The sequence below is a fragment of the Erythrolamprus reginae genome, chromosome 7, assembly GCF_031021105.1.
Source record: "Erythrolamprus reginae isolate rEryReg1 chromosome 7, rEryReg1.hap1, whole genome shotgun sequence".
In the NCBI taxonomy this organism is placed as follows: Eukaryota; Metazoa; Chordata; class Lepidosauria; order Squamata; family Dipsadidae; genus Erythrolamprus; species Erythrolamprus reginae.
Window position 1 is genome coordinate 10,603,639 of NC_091956.1, and position 15,298 is coordinate 10,618,936.

General features: G+C 41.1%; 1 protein-coding gene across 2 annotated transcripts in view; it reads left to right on the forward strand.

Annotated features, from left to right (window-relative positions):
* The window catches only part of SLIT2 (slit guidance ligand 2), a 284,549-nt gene that overhangs the window by 218,867 nt on the left and 50,384 nt on the right, over positions 1-15,298 (forward strand). For both annotated transcript variants that reach the window (XM_070756973.1, XM_070756974.1), the window contains exons 20-26: positions 5,246-5,378; positions 6,731-6,799; positions 7,623-7,694; positions 8,518-8,589; positions 9,786-9,857; positions 11,341-11,504; positions 14,866-14,990. In XM_070756973.1, the coding sequence (XP_070613074.1) occupies positions 5,246-5,378; positions 6,731-6,799; positions 7,623-7,694; positions 8,518-8,589; positions 9,786-9,857; positions 11,341-11,504; positions 14,866-14,990 (707 nt within the window). The remainder of the gene's footprint in view (positions 1-5,245; positions 5,379-6,730; positions 6,800-7,622; positions 7,695-8,517; positions 8,590-9,785; positions 9,858-11,340; positions 11,505-14,865; positions 14,991-15,298) is intronic.

Below are 15,298 nucleotides of genomic sequence, written 5' to 3' on the forward strand. Positions count from 1 at the left end.
CCACAGGCTGCTATTTATAGCAGCCTCACTAATTACCACAGCCCCACCCAACCACAGGTGGCCTCATTTTCTTTGATAATAATCTCTCAGTTGTTGTTGCCTATGCATTGCTCTCCGCATGCGTGGCTGTATCATTAACTCTTGTTCTGAATCCAAGGAGGAGCTAGATTATTGATCTCCTTCTCAGCTGTCTGCCACACTCTCCTCCTCCCTGTCACTCATATCTTTTTGGTCAGAGGAGCCTTCATCAGCAGATTCCACCGGGGGCAAAACAGGCCTGAAGCATGTGGATGTCTCCCCCACATCCACAGTCCTTGGGGCAGGAGCTGGGCAAGAGCTAACCACAACAGTTTGCAATCGCGTTGTAACTTCGAACGGCCACTAAATGAACTGTTGTAAGTCAAGGACTACCTCCGTTCACCTGGCTGACTTTACCCTGGAGTCGAGCCAAGGCAAGTTGCAAGGTCTACAGGCTGAACAATTGGAACTCTTCCAGTTTGTTCTAATTGGCTTCTTCGTGGGAAAATCAAGTCAGAAATAACCGTAGATTGTTTTACAATCTGTTGGGCTCCCAGCTGAGGTTCCGCTCTCAGGTAATTGTATGTAAACCCATTAAATTCAGAATGGGATGGGGGAGGAGAATGTACTTGAGGGATCATTCTGAAAGAAGAAAAGGTGAATTCTCTTCATTTTGTGTGGAGCGTAAAGTTGGATATATGTGTCAGGAGATACCGAGACTTGAATCAATTCTAACTTGGTCCACATCCAGATCAATTAAGGAGACTCTTGATTTTCTCAGGCGATGCAAAAATCCTTCTGGAACTTAGGATCGCTCTGCTGAATCTATCTGTGTGCAGCTGTTTTTGAGATCTTCATATACGAAAGAAAAACCACTTAAGCATTACTGTAAAATTTTATGACCTACGTGATTCAGGATACCTGAATCATGAGGGTTATTGTTTTCTTTTGCTTTCATGACGTAGGCCAGAAGTAGGTAATTATGGTCCCTCTATGACCTCTGGACTTCAACTTCATGTTGCTTTCCTGGTGTAGGCCAGAAGTAAGCAATTATGGTCCCTCTAGGACCTGTGGTTGAACTAGAGCTCGTGTAGACAGATGGGTTGGCCCCATATTGTTGAGGGATAGTGATGGACGCAAAATTCAGCCGAACCCGAACGGTCCATGGCACCAAAGCTCCACCCACGGAATCCCATCATTTTTTATTTTTATTTATTTTTATTTTTACGAAAAAGGACACTGCAGCAGTGCTGCAAGCAAAGGGCGGTCCTTTCATGTAAAAATATTTTTTTTATTTTTACGTGAAAGGACCGCCCTTTGCTTGCGGCACTGCTGTGGCGTCCTTTTTCGTAAAAATAAACATTTTTATTTTTATGTGAAAAGACCTCCCTTTAAAGGAGCTGGGGAATCCCATGAAGATATTCCGGGGGCGGAGCTTTGACGTCACGTATACCAGCAGGTTGCTAAGGACGCCAAGGTGATCACTTTCTGGATTCCTTGGCATCCTTAGCAACCTGCCGGTATATGTGACGTCAAAGCTCCGCCCCCGGAATCTCTTCATGGGTTTCCCCAGCTCCTTTTGTGCCTCCCTCCCAGTCCGGCCGACAGCTTCCCGGTGTTCGTCTTCCTTCGCCACCACCGGGGCCCAGCTCCTCCTCCTCTTCTCAGCAGATGACAGCCGGGCGGTGGCTTTCCCAGTGTTCGACACAAACGCCGAACCGGAGCATGAATTTTTTAAAAAATTCAGGTTCGGATCCAGCATGCCGAACACCACAAAATTTGGTACGGACCCCAATTGTGCAGGTTCGGTTCACCCAACACTATTGAGGGATACTTGGTGAGCCTTTAAAAGTATCCATAATTATAATCATGATGTGAGCTGAACTTCATTGAAGTCCTATTATGAAATGAAGAAATTGTGGTCAAACAGTCAACACACAACAATGGTGCACAACCTCATTTTGGCCTGAACTACATATTTATGAGACACATTGAGAGACTTAATTAGGACTTCAGAGAGATTTCTCTTGTTTCTTATCATTTTCTACTATAAGTACTTTCCCCCCAGGAATCTGGTATTTTCTGGACTTCAAGGATCAAATATGAGAAAATGCAACTATCTTGTGTTGGTGTTTATATGTGGATTTGTTTATGGCATTCGTGGTATAAACTCAAACTCAATCCAGACAAGATGGAGTGGCTGTGGGTATTGCCTCCCAAGGACAATTCCATCTGTCCGTCCATTACCCTGGGGGGGGAACTATTGACCCCCTCAGAGAGGGTGCGCAACTTGGGCGTCCTCCTCGATCCACAGCTGACATTGGAACATCATCTTTCGGCTGTGGCGAGGAGGGCGTTTGCCCAGGTTCGCCTGGTGCACCAGTTGCGGCCCTATTTGGACAGGGAGTCATTGCTCACAGTCACTCATGCCCTTATCACCTCGAGGTTCGATTACTGCAACGCTCTCTACATGGGGCTACCTTTGAAAAGTGTTCGGAAACTCCAGATCGTGCAGAACGCAGCCACGAGAGCCATCGTGGAGCTTCCCAGATTCGCCCACGTATCTACAACACTCCATGGCCTGCATTGGCTGCCGATCAGTTTCCGGTCACAATTCAAAGTGTTGGTTATAACCTTTAAAGCCCTACATGGCATTGGACCAGAATATCTCTGGAACCGCCTGCTACCGCACGAATCCCAGCACCCGATAAGGTCCCACAGAGTCGGCCTTCTCCGGGTCCCGTCGACAAAACAATGTCGTCTGGCGGGCTCCAGGGGAAGAGCCTTCTCTGTGGCGGCCCCGGCCCTCTGGAATCAACTCCCCCCGGAGATTAGAATTGCTCCCACCCTCCTTGTCTTCCGTAAACTACTTAAGACCCACCTATACCACCAGGCATGGATTTGAGACACCTTTCCCCCAGGCTTATTATAATTTATGTTTGGTATATATGTGCTGTTTGGTTTATAATTATGATAGGGTTTTTAGTTTTTTTTAATATTAGATTTGTGCCTGTATAATACTGTTTTTATCGTGTTGTGAGCCGCCCCGAGTCTTCGGAGGGGGGCGGCATACAAATCTAATATATTATTATTATTATTATTATTATTATTATTATTATTATTATTATTATTATTATTATAAGTACAATGCCACTTCTAGCAAAAAATGTTCAAAACAACATGGTTTCCTTTTCTGTGGATAATTACCTACTAATAATTTTATTTTTCTTCAGCTCTTACCCTTCTATTACTATTTTGCATGATTATTCTGATTCCAAAATGAAAATGAGAAATTTGTGATATAGGATTGAGGTTGCAAGCTACTCAAAAGCCAGGGAAAATGTTTTTTTTTTCAATCTAGTGGTCTCCTATTTTCTTCGGCCAGACTGTATTTTCTTTCTGATTTTTATATATTTATTTATTCAGTTCTTTGTTCCCTTTTCCTTATTCTTCTGCGTTTCATTTTGGAGATTGAGCTATTGTCATAGCACAGAATGATTATTATGCTTACAAGGTTTATGCGATTCTCCAGTTACTCTAGCAACAGAAATGTTGTAATCTCCCACTTCCTAAGAGACTATTAGATGGATAATGGAAATGTTCCATTATAAAGTATAATTGAAACATGTCCTTGAAGATACAATTGAATGTGTAACAGCTTCAAAATGTCTTTGGAGTGGAACACTAATAGACACCTCTTCATCTATATTAGGTGCCCTTAGGTGAATAAAGCTTATTTATATTATTTTTACATTTTTTAAAAAAAAATCATTTCTAAACTTAAAATACAAATTGAAAGAAAAAAAGGAGAAACAAACTAAGAACCATAAAACTCTAATGATAAAAATAAAGAAGTGTAGAAATAAAATATAACAGATGACAAAGTATCATTCACACCAATATTAAACATAACATGTCCACCCTGGATGAATGCTGGTCTTGTCTTTTGTGTTGTCTTGTGTTGTCTTGTCTTGTCTTGTCTTATCTTGTCATGTCATGTCAGAAGGGAAGGGAAGGGAATAGTAGAGAGTAGAGTGTAGAATAGAACAGAACAATAGAAGAGAAGAGTGGAGAGTATAGAGTAGAATAGAACAGAATAGAACAATAGAATGGAAGAGTAGAGAGTAGAATAGAACGGAACAGAATAGAACAGAATAGAATAGGAGTAGAATAAAAAATAGAATCAAATAGGAGTGGAGTAGAGTGTAGAGTAGAGTGTAGAGTGTAGAGTGTAGAGTAGAATAGAACAGAACAGAACAATAGAAAGGAAGAGTAGAGAGTAGAAGAGAACGGAATAGAACAGAATAGAATAGAATAGGAGTAGAATAAAAAATAGAATCAAATAGGAGTGGAGTAGAGTGTAGAGTAGAGTGTAGAGTAGTGTGTAGAGTAGAGTAGAATAGAACAGAACAATAGAAAGGAAGAGTAGAGAGTAGAAGAGAATGGAACAGAATAGAACAGAACAGAATAGAATAGAATAGAATAGAATAGAATAGGAGTAGAATAAAAAATAGAATCAAATAGGAGTGGAGTAGAGTGTAGAGTAGAGTGTAGAGTAGAGTAGAGTAGAATAGAACAGAACAATAGAAAGGAAGAGTAGAGAGTAGAAGAGAATGGAACAGAATAGAACAGAACAGAATAGAATAGAATAGGAGTAGAATACAAAATAGAATCAAATAGGAGTGGAGTAGAGTGTAGAGTAGAGTGTAGAGTAGAGTGTAGAGTAGAACAGAACAGAACAGAACAATAGAAAGGAAGAGTAGAGAGTAGAAGAGAATGGAACAGAATAGAACAGAATAGAATAGAATAGGAGTAGAATAAAAAATAGAATCAAATAGGAGTGGAGTAGAGTGTAGAGTAGAGTGTAGAGTAGAGTAGAGTAGAGTAGAACCAATGCCCCGGCTTAGGCAGGAAACTCCATACCTTCTCAGACAAATGGCTTTCCAACCTCTTCTTAAAAACTTCCAGTGTTGGAGCACCCACAACTTATTGTGTCAAGTAGTTCCATTGATTAATTGTTCTCACGGTCAGGAAGCTTCTCCTTAGTTCTAGTTTGCTTCTCTTCTTGGATAGTTTCCATCCGTTGCTTCCCCCGAGATAATGGAGCACTGCTATCATGTCACCCCTTGTTGTGTTGTATTTCATTGCATCGCATTTTTTAAATGATTATATTGACTGCCCATCCTACCACAAGGCTGACTCTTATTTTATTTTATATTTTAATTAGGGAACGATGACAACAGTTGCTCTCCCTTGTCTCGCTGTCCTGTCGAATGTACATGTCTGGATACCGTAGTCCGTTGCAGCAACAAAGGTCTGAAGACTCTTCCCAAAGGCATCCCAAAAGAAGTGACCGAACTGTAAGTGACACCTTTTAAAAAACTGCCAGATATGGATAAAATTGAGCTGGTCCAAAGATGGCTTACAAAAATGGTGGAAGGTCTTAAGCATAAAACTTATCAGGAAAGACTTCATGAACTCCATCTATAGAGTCTGGAGGACAGAAGGGAAAGGTGGGACACGATTGAAACATTGAAATGCGTTAAAGGGTTAAATAAGGTTCAGGAGGGAAGTGTTTTTAATAGGAAAGTGAACACAAGAACAAGGGGGCACAATCAGCTTAACCAGCTTCGGAGAAGGGCGGCATACAAATATAATAATAATAATAATAATAATAATAATAATAATAATAATAATAATAATAGTAGTAGTAGTAGTAGTAGTAGTAGTAGTAGTAGCAGCAGCAGCAGCAGTAGTAGTAGTAGTAGTTCTTGGAGAAGATTGAAGGCAAAGTGGATAAAGAAAAGACCTGCTCATGGCTTACAAGTGGAACACTCAAAAAGGAGACAGAAGGACTAATACTGGCGGCACAAGAACAGGCCATTAGAACAAATGCTGTCAAAGCCAGAATTGAAAAATCAACAGACGATCCAAAGTGCAGACTCTGTAAAGAAACAGATGAAACAATCAATCACATACTCAGCTGCTGCAAAAAGATTGCACAGACTGACTACAAGCATAGACATGATGCTGTGGCACAGATGATCCACTAGAACTTGTGCCGGAACTACCATTTACCAGTGGCAAAGAACTGGTGAGATCATAAGCCCGAAAAAGTGGTCGAAAATGAGCAAGCAAAACTACTGTGGGACTTCCGACTTCAGACTGACCGAATTTTGAAGCATAACACACCAGACATTGTGATGGTGGAGAAAAAGGAAGTATGGAACATTGACATCGCAATCCCAGGAGACAGCAGAATTGAGGAGAAGCAGCTAGAGAAATTAGTGAAATACGAAGATCTAAAAATCGAGCTGCAACGACTCTGGCATAAGCCAGTGAAAGTGGTCCCAGTGGTACTTGGCACACTGGCCGCAGTGCCAAAGGATCTCAGCGGACATTTGAAAACCATCAGAATTGACAAAATCTCCATCTGTCAATTGCAAAAGGATGCTTTACTGGGATCAGCAAACATAATTTGCCGCTACATCAGGCAGTCCTAGGTGCTTGGGAAGCACCCGACTGGTGATGAAATACGAAATCCAGCATAGTGATCTCGTTTGCTGTGTTGTATTGACATAATAATGATAATGATAGTATTCTGCACATGGTCCTATTGTGTTTCTCCATCTGGCTAAACCCCTGAGTATTAGAGTGGTGAAATAAACTCTGAATGATTCCAGCTAAATAATACACGTCTTTCTTTCTGTAGTTATTTAGATGGAAACCAGTTCACCCTCGTTCCCAAAGAATTATCAAACTACAAGCACTTAACTCTGATGTAAGTAACTTTCAGAACATTTCTCTGCCCTGGTATCATTTCTGAATTTTTCATTTTATGCTACATTTTGGAACAGGCCTGCTTTTGGATCTAGCCATCATATCTGAGGGTTTTTCTGTTTTTTTAGGGAATGTAGAAGCAGAATCTCTTGTAGCTCCAAAAAAGACTTTATTTGCCATTGGTGAGATGAGGTGTAGCATAAATGAACTGAAGGATATTCAACTCAGTTATGAAAAAAAAAATGGATTTAGTTTCTTTGGTATGTAATTTTACAGCAGTAAATGGCAGGGTAGTGAAAAATCAAAGGATTATTAAAACCTTTTTTTTTAAGTCAGTAGATTTAAAAATTATCTGTGTTTCAACATGCATTGAAAAAGGCAAGAACTAAGCTGCCTTGATAAGAGATAGATCACATTGCATAAAGTTTTGACTTCTCTGCATTTTTGTAAAAAAATGTTGAATGTATGCATCCTTTAAAAGAGAGCAATGACTCTTTCGAAGCACATCTTCTTTAATACAAAAACACAGCCAGGAATTTATTTAAATATATAGAAACAGTGTTGTATTCAAATAAATGTATTTCATATAAGTTTATTATTTAAGTTCCATTTATTTTTGTTCCATTGGCATTCTTATTCAGTTTGGATGTTCTTGTTTATAACTGCAAATCCAAAACTTTAGTGAGTCTTCTGCTACACATAATATGATAATCCAAATGCCATTTTAAAATGATGTCCTAATGAATTTTATTTATCGGTAAAAGTGTTAAAATTCATTTTTTAATATCCGTGTTATAAATTTCTAATGGTGTGTCTTTTTGTAGAGATTTAAGCAACAACAGAATCAGTACTCTTTCAAACCAGAGTTTCAGCAACATGAGCCAACTACTCACTTTGTAAGTGTTTATTCATTTTTTAAAAATATTTTTATTAATTTACATACATTAAAAACAATACAAAAAGAAGAGAAAAAGGAAAACAACAACAACAACGACACATATAGACAGCAAACAAAATTACATAATTAATTAATACATTTATATTATACACTATATACCCCGTGGGATTTTCTTATGGCTATTGTTATTTATCTTATATATATTCTTCTTTTGCTTTTTTCCCTGTTACTATTATCATTTTCTAGATACAGTAGTTCATTTAATGCAAATCATATTTTCAGTACAATTTTAAAGAAATTATTTGTTAGTTAAAAATTAATATCCTTACCTTTATAGCTAGTTTATTAATATACTCTTATTTTTCTTCCTTAATACTAACCATTCGTAAAATATGTTCCAAATTTTATAATATTTCGAGGCTTCTTTGTAAGAGTTTATTCTTTCAATAAAGCAATAAGCTTTACTAATTTACTCCTTGGATTTTATTATGTCATTACTGCAACTGAGAGAAAAAAGGAGTTGAAGAAGATTTGGTCCTTAGGCCTCACTTAGAACTTAGATTCAGAAGGATTTTGAGAAAGATTTGAGCAACTGTAGGGCCAGTGGAAATAAAAGATGGACTAGGGGTACATGATAATAGTCCTGTATGTATTTGTGGGGGTACCATAAGAAAGGGGGGGAGACAATTTATTTTCCAAAGCTTCAGAAGGCAAGATAAGAGGGGTTGGACAGGAATTCCAGCCCTAGGATTCATTGTAGTTCTGTGTAACTACTTATTGCATTGCCTTCTTTAGAAATCAACACTTTGTATACTTTTCAGAATCCTCAGCTACAATCGGCTCAGATGTATTCCAACACGGACTTTTGATGGCTTGAAATCACTTAGGCTGCTGTAAGTAATATTCCCATTCTTGCTTTTCTGTGTAGTTTGTTTATTATTATTATTATTATTATTATTATTATTATTATTATTATTATTATTATTATTATTATTATTGCATTTCTGATCTTCCCAGCTCCCTTGGAGGAGGACTCTAGTTAGTGTACAATTTGCTTTAAGCTCAACCTGTTTGGTTTTATCCCAAAGACTCTGATAACATAAATGGCAAAATCCTGAGATATTTGAATAGAATAGAATAGAATTCTTTATTGACCAAGTGTGATTGGACACACAAGGAATTTGTCTTTGGTGCAGTTGCTCTCCGTAGACATAAAAGAAAAAGATATTAATAGAAAACGTAAGGATACAAGCAACAAGTTACAGTCATACAGTCATAAGTGAGAGGAAATGGGTGATAGGAATGCTGAGAAAAAACTAGTAGTAACTAATATAGGCTTAGTAAATAGTTTGACAGTGTTGGGGGGAATTATTTGTTTAGCAGAGTGAGGGCGTTTGGGAAAAAACTTGTGTCTATTTGTCTTGGTGTGCAGTGCTCTGTAGTGACATTTTGAGGGTGGGAGTTGAAACAGTTTGTGTCCAGGATGCGAGGGGTCAGAGGGGTCAGTAAATATTTTCACAGCCCTCTTTTTGACTCGTGCAGTCTACAGGTCCTCAATGGAAGGCAGGTTGGCAGCAATTGTTTTTCCTGCAGTTCTGATTATCCTCTGATTATCCTAAATGGTTGTAACATAATGTATATATAAATGTGAATAAGAGTATGAATAATAGGTAACAGTGTATATATCGTATAGGGGAAAAGAAAAAAAACCTTTGAGTGTATAACAATAGCCATAACTAGGAAAACGTGGAAATGAGAAGCATTCATGGAATTATATTTTAATGGAATTAAATTAATGGAATTACTGTATATTTTACCTTAATATAAATTATTAATGGAATTGTATTACATAAATGGAATTATACTTTCCATATGTACACGATTGCTTTGTACGTTGTATTATTCGTTTGTTTTATTATTGTTATTTTTAAATGGGAAAAATTGCAATAAAGAATATTAAAGATTAAAACGTAAAATATCTACTAAAAGAAAATACATACAATCGACACGAGTAAATTGGGTTCTGCAATCTCTACAAATGAGAGAAGGAATATTTTCTAACCTGCTTCCATTTTTCTTTCTTGTTTAGGTCTTTACATGGGAATGACATATCTGTTCTTCCTGAAGGTGCTTTTAACGACCTTTCCGCATTGTCCCATCTGTGAGTATTTGGACTTTTTCTTTCTTTGCAAGAAGGTTCTCCCTCAAAATATGGTAGATGAGCGATTGGACCATCGGCTGAGATTCCCACCATCGTCTCAAATACTGTTCAGGCAAAATGCAGGTTGCTGTGTCCTTAACATCAGGAGTAAAAGATGCTTTTAGCAGTAGGATTGGGTAGGAGGAGATGAGTTTCTTTGTCCTGAGAATTATTTAGTGATCTAATCGGCTGCAGCTGAACACTCAAGTAATACAATGAACAAAGTATTCACACTTGGTATTAACTGGAAGGAATTTAGCCTGAAGATGATACATTTTTAATGGGTAGATAATGTACCCTGGTTGCCTTTTATCTTTGGTAAAAGCAGGCAGATAAGGATTTATCTGTCCAAATTATCATTTTTAATAGGGCAAACTCTGTCTGGACATGACCTGAAGTAACCTTGGCTACCTACCGTATTTTTCGGAGTATAAGACACACCTTAATTTTGGGGAAGGAAAATAGAGGAAATAATCTGCTTAGCAGGTATTCATATGGCTAAGGTTCCTTAGTCTGGTCAACTTCAGCACATTATTTTATCCCCTGGTTAGGGCTTCAAAAAAACTTTATTCGGCGAGAGTAACAATGAAAGAGCTTGCAAGCTGGTAAGAGCTGGGCACATTGTTAGCACCTGGTTAGGGCTGGAAAGAAACTTATTCGGAGCAAGTTAGAGCAATGAAAAAAACCCTGCAAAGACTGAGGGCTTGGAAAACATTATTTGCAGAGAGTAACAATGAAAGAGCTTGCAAGCGAATAAGAGCTGGGAACATTGTTAGAATGTAGTTAGGGCTGGAAAGAAACTTATTTGGAGAAAGTTAGAGCAATGAAAAAAACCCTGCAAAGATTAGGGCTTGGAAAACATTCTTTGCAGAGAGTAACAATGAAAGAGCCTGCAAGGTAAGAGCTGGGAAGATCGTTAGCAGCTGGTTAGGGCTGGAAAAAAAAGCTTTTTTAAATAAAGCTATATTCAGAGTATAAGATGCACCTAAATTTTCAGGGAAGAAGAGGGTCCGTCTTATACTCCCAAAAATACGGTATGTAGCATGAGATACCCACCTAGTCATGTCTTCCAGTTAAGATAACGCATGCCCTTCAATACATAAGCAAACACCAGGGGCGCATTGCTCCTACCACCGGTACCAGTGCACTGCATGTGACCTTTGGGTGTCTTGTGTGCATGCATGTCCCAGCATGTTTTTTTGCTTCTGTGCATGCGCAGGAAGCGAAACCTCATGAGGGGACATGCACATGCGCGAGATTTCAGTGATTTTAAAAAAAATCCGTGCATGCACAGAAGGAAATAATCGCTGAAATCTCTCATCACTCATGGGTCACTTTTTTCCCTGTAACTTTGAACAGTCAGTAAATGTGAAGGACTAGTAGCATTGTCGTTTCACCCACTTGGAATTGAAAGGCGTCTTTGGCTTCCCTTTCCACCCCGCAGGGCGATTGGAGCGAACCCCCTTCACTGCGACTGTCACATGCAGTGGCTCTCGGACTGGGTCAAGTCCGAATACAAGGAGCCCGGCATCGCCCGATGTATTGGTCCCGGAGACATGGCCGACAAGCTCCTGCTCACCACCCCCTCCAAGAAATTCACCTGTCAAGGTAGGAAGTAAACAACGGCAGCATCCGGTGCTTCTCAATTCTTTTCTGAAGTAAACATTTTGCACCCCGATCTGGGTCCCCGTGGAATCGTAGTGTTAATATTTATTGTTTTACTTATTAAAATCTGAAATCTGCTCCCTCCAGAGATTCGAACCGCCCCCACCCTCCTTTTCCTCCACAAGACTCTTAATGTCTATGTCTCTATGTCGCCAAGCAAGGGGCATTTAGCACATGCCCCTCCTTCTGACCATTAAAAGTTTATTGATTAGATTAGATTAGATTAGATTAGATTAGATTAGATTAGATTAGATTAGATTAGATTAGATTAGATTAGATTAGATTAGATTAGATTAGATTAGATTAGATTAGATTGCCGCCCCTCTCCGTAGACTCGGGGCGGCTAATAACAATAATAAGACAATATAAACAAATCTAATATTTAAGTTTAAGTTAAATTAAAAAACCCTAATTTAAGAAACTAATCATACATATAGACATACCAAGCATAAATTTTATAAGCCTAGGGGGAAGGGAATATCTCAATTCCCCCACGCCTGACGACAGAGGTGGGTTTTAAGGAGCTTACGAAAGGCAAGGAGGGTGGGGGCAACTCTGATCTCTGGGGGGAGTTGGTTCCAGAGGGTCAGGACTGCCACAGAGAAAGCTCTTCCCCTGGGTCCCGCCAGACAGCATTGTTTAGTCGACAGGACCTGGAGAAGACCCACTCTGTGGGACCTAACTGGTCGCTGGGATTCGTGCGGCAGAAGGCGGTCCCGGAGATATTCTGGTCCGATGCCACCAATGCAGACTGCGGAGTGTTGGTGTGACATGGGCATATTTAGGAAAGCCCATGATAGCTCTTGCAGCTGCATTCTGCACGATCTGAAGTTTCCGAACACTTTTCAAAGGTAGCCCCATGTAGAGAGCATTACAGTAGTCAAACATCGATGTGATGAGGGCATGAGTGACTGTGAGCAGTGACTCCCGGTCCAAATAGGGCTGCAACTGGTGCACCAGGCGAACCTGGGCAAACGCCCCTCTCGCCATAGCTGAAAGATGTTTCTCTAATGTGAGCTGTGGATCGAGGAGGACACCCAAGTTGCAGACCCTCTCTGAGGGGGTTAGTGATTCCCCCCCCCCAAGGTAATGTGTAATATTGATTGTTTTTAAGATAATACGTTTTAGTCACAGTTTTAATTATTAGATCTGTACCTTATATTGTTCTTATTGTTTTTGTGAGCCGCCCCGAGTCTTCGGTGAGGTGCGCCATACAAGTCTAATAAATTATTATTAATTATTATTATTAAAAGCTGCAAGCAAACGATTGGCTGGGGAAGGGTGCACTACCAACTTACTTGGGAGTCAATTACACTGAACTCAGTGGAGCCTGTTTTCAGTTAGGCAGGCAGCAGCTACTATGGTTAGGGCCCTCTTTTGACAAGGGGGTCAGATCAACCTCATCAGCCCGAAGTTTTGGGACCCATAAGCGCCGCCGCTGCAGGGCACTCACAGTGAATGGTGTGGAAGGAGGCTTTAGGGTGCCGTTCTAAGCTTTCGCCCAGCTGCAGAGGATGCTCCTCTTTGTCTGGCAGCAGGTTCACCATATGCCGTCTATCGCGGCGCCCACCAAGAACAAAAAAAAACCCCACGCAGCCGCCCTGCCCCATCTGTCCACCTTCTCTTCCGGGCTTGGAGCAGCGTGCAACTGTTAAAACACTCCCCATCTGGGGGAATCGATCGAGAGGGACCATGCATGTTCCCCGGGGTCACACATGGCCCCTGGCATCACTCTGTGCCTCCCCAGGGGGTGCACCCCACCATTTGAGAAGCACTGACATAATCTGTGTGGAAATGCTTCTTTGGCTAGTGTTAGGGGCGCATTCCTATGCGCTGTGCATGCAGCTTTGGTTATCTTGTGCACGCACCTGCATTCCAGTGTAGGATTGAACTCCCAGCCTCCTGATTGCGAGGCGAATGGCATGTGCACATTTCCAAGTTGTGAGACTGTGGCCCGATTTCAGGAAAACCACCACAAAACTGTGCATGCACAGAAGTAAAAAAAAATATGGCTGAAATCTCTCTCCCATGCGCCTCCCCTCCTTGAAACATTGCTGAGCTCACCCTGAGTCGAGCCTGGTTCCCATCGTAGAGGTGCTTCAACGCAGCTGTTAGAATAGCTCTCGGGGCCTTCGGGTTAACTGGGATAGCACCCGAAGCTTGGAAGAAGACCAAAGATTAGATTTAGATTAGATTTATTGGATTTATATGCCACCCCTCTCTGCAGACTTGGGGCGGCTCACAACAATGACAAAGCAGTACATAATGACAAATCCAATACCCACCAATCCAATTACAATTTTAGGCTAAAAAATTCATAAAAACAACCCCAGAATATATAAAAACAAGCACACAATCAATCAAACACCAGAACAACATGGGCAAGGGGGAGATGCTTCAGTTCCCCCATGCCTGACGGCAGAGGTGGGTTTTAAGGAGTTTGCGAAAGGCAAGGAGGGTGGGGAAAATCCTAATCTCAGGGGGGAGCTGGTTCCAGAGGGTCGGAGCCACCACAGAGAAGGCTCTTCCCCTGGATCCCACCAGATGACATTGTTTAGTCGACAGGACCCGAAGAAGGCCAACTCTGTGGGACCGAACCGGTCGCTGGGATTCGTGCGGCAGAAGGTGGTCCCGAAGGTATTCTGGTCCAGTGCCATGAAGGGCTTTATAGGTCATAACCAACATTTTGAATTGTGACCGGAAACTGATCGGCAACCAATGCAGACTGCGGAGTGTTGGAATAATATGGGCATACTTAGAGAAGCCCATAATTGCTCTCGCAGCTGCATTCTGCACGATCTGAAGTTTCCGAACACTTTTCAAAGGGAGCCCCATGTAGAGAGCGTTACAGTAGTCGAGCCTCGAGGTGATGAGGGCATGAGTGACTGTGAGCAATGACTCCCGGCCCAAATAGGGCCGCAACTGGCGCACCAGGCGAACCTGGGCAAACGCACCCCTCGCCACAGCTGAAAGATGTTTCTCTAATGTGAGCTGTGGATCGAGGAGGATGCCCAAGTTGCGGACCCTCTCTGAGGGGGTCAATAATTCCCCCCCCCCCAGGGTAATGGATGGATAGACAGAATTGTCCTTGGGAGGCAAGACCCACAGCCACTCCGTCTTGTCTGGATTGAGTCTGAGTTTGTCGACACCCATCCAGGCCCCAACAGCCTCCAGGCACCGGCACATCACTTCCACTGCTTCGTTGACTGGACATGGGGTGGAGATGTATAACCTGCTGAAATGATGATCAGTGATGAAAGGGCTCATTTTTGTAACACAAAGAATCATTTGTGCTTATTTGAAGGTCCGGTGGATGTCCCTATTCTTGCCAAGTGCAGTCCCTGTTTATCCAACCCTTGCAAAAATGATGGGACTTGCAACAACGACCCGGTTGATTTCTACAGTTGCTCCTGTCCTTACGGCTTCAAGGTATTGTTAGATGTTAAGGAGCGTGCAGAGTAATCTCTTAGTATGTCAAAGATACACATAGACAGAGGAAATTGTGGAGGTTTTGCAGATATCCTGCTAATAGTCCAGAGATACTAGTAATAATTCAGTAATACAGTAGTACCTCTAGATACGAGTATAATTCGTTCCAGAAGGGAGCTTGTTTGTCAAACAACTCGTATCTGGAACAAATGTCTTTAGACTTTGTTTTTCCCTTCCGAGATAACCAAAAGCAAGGATTCTTGCGCCACCTAGTGGACGCTCGGCTCGTATCCTGAATTTGAGCTCAG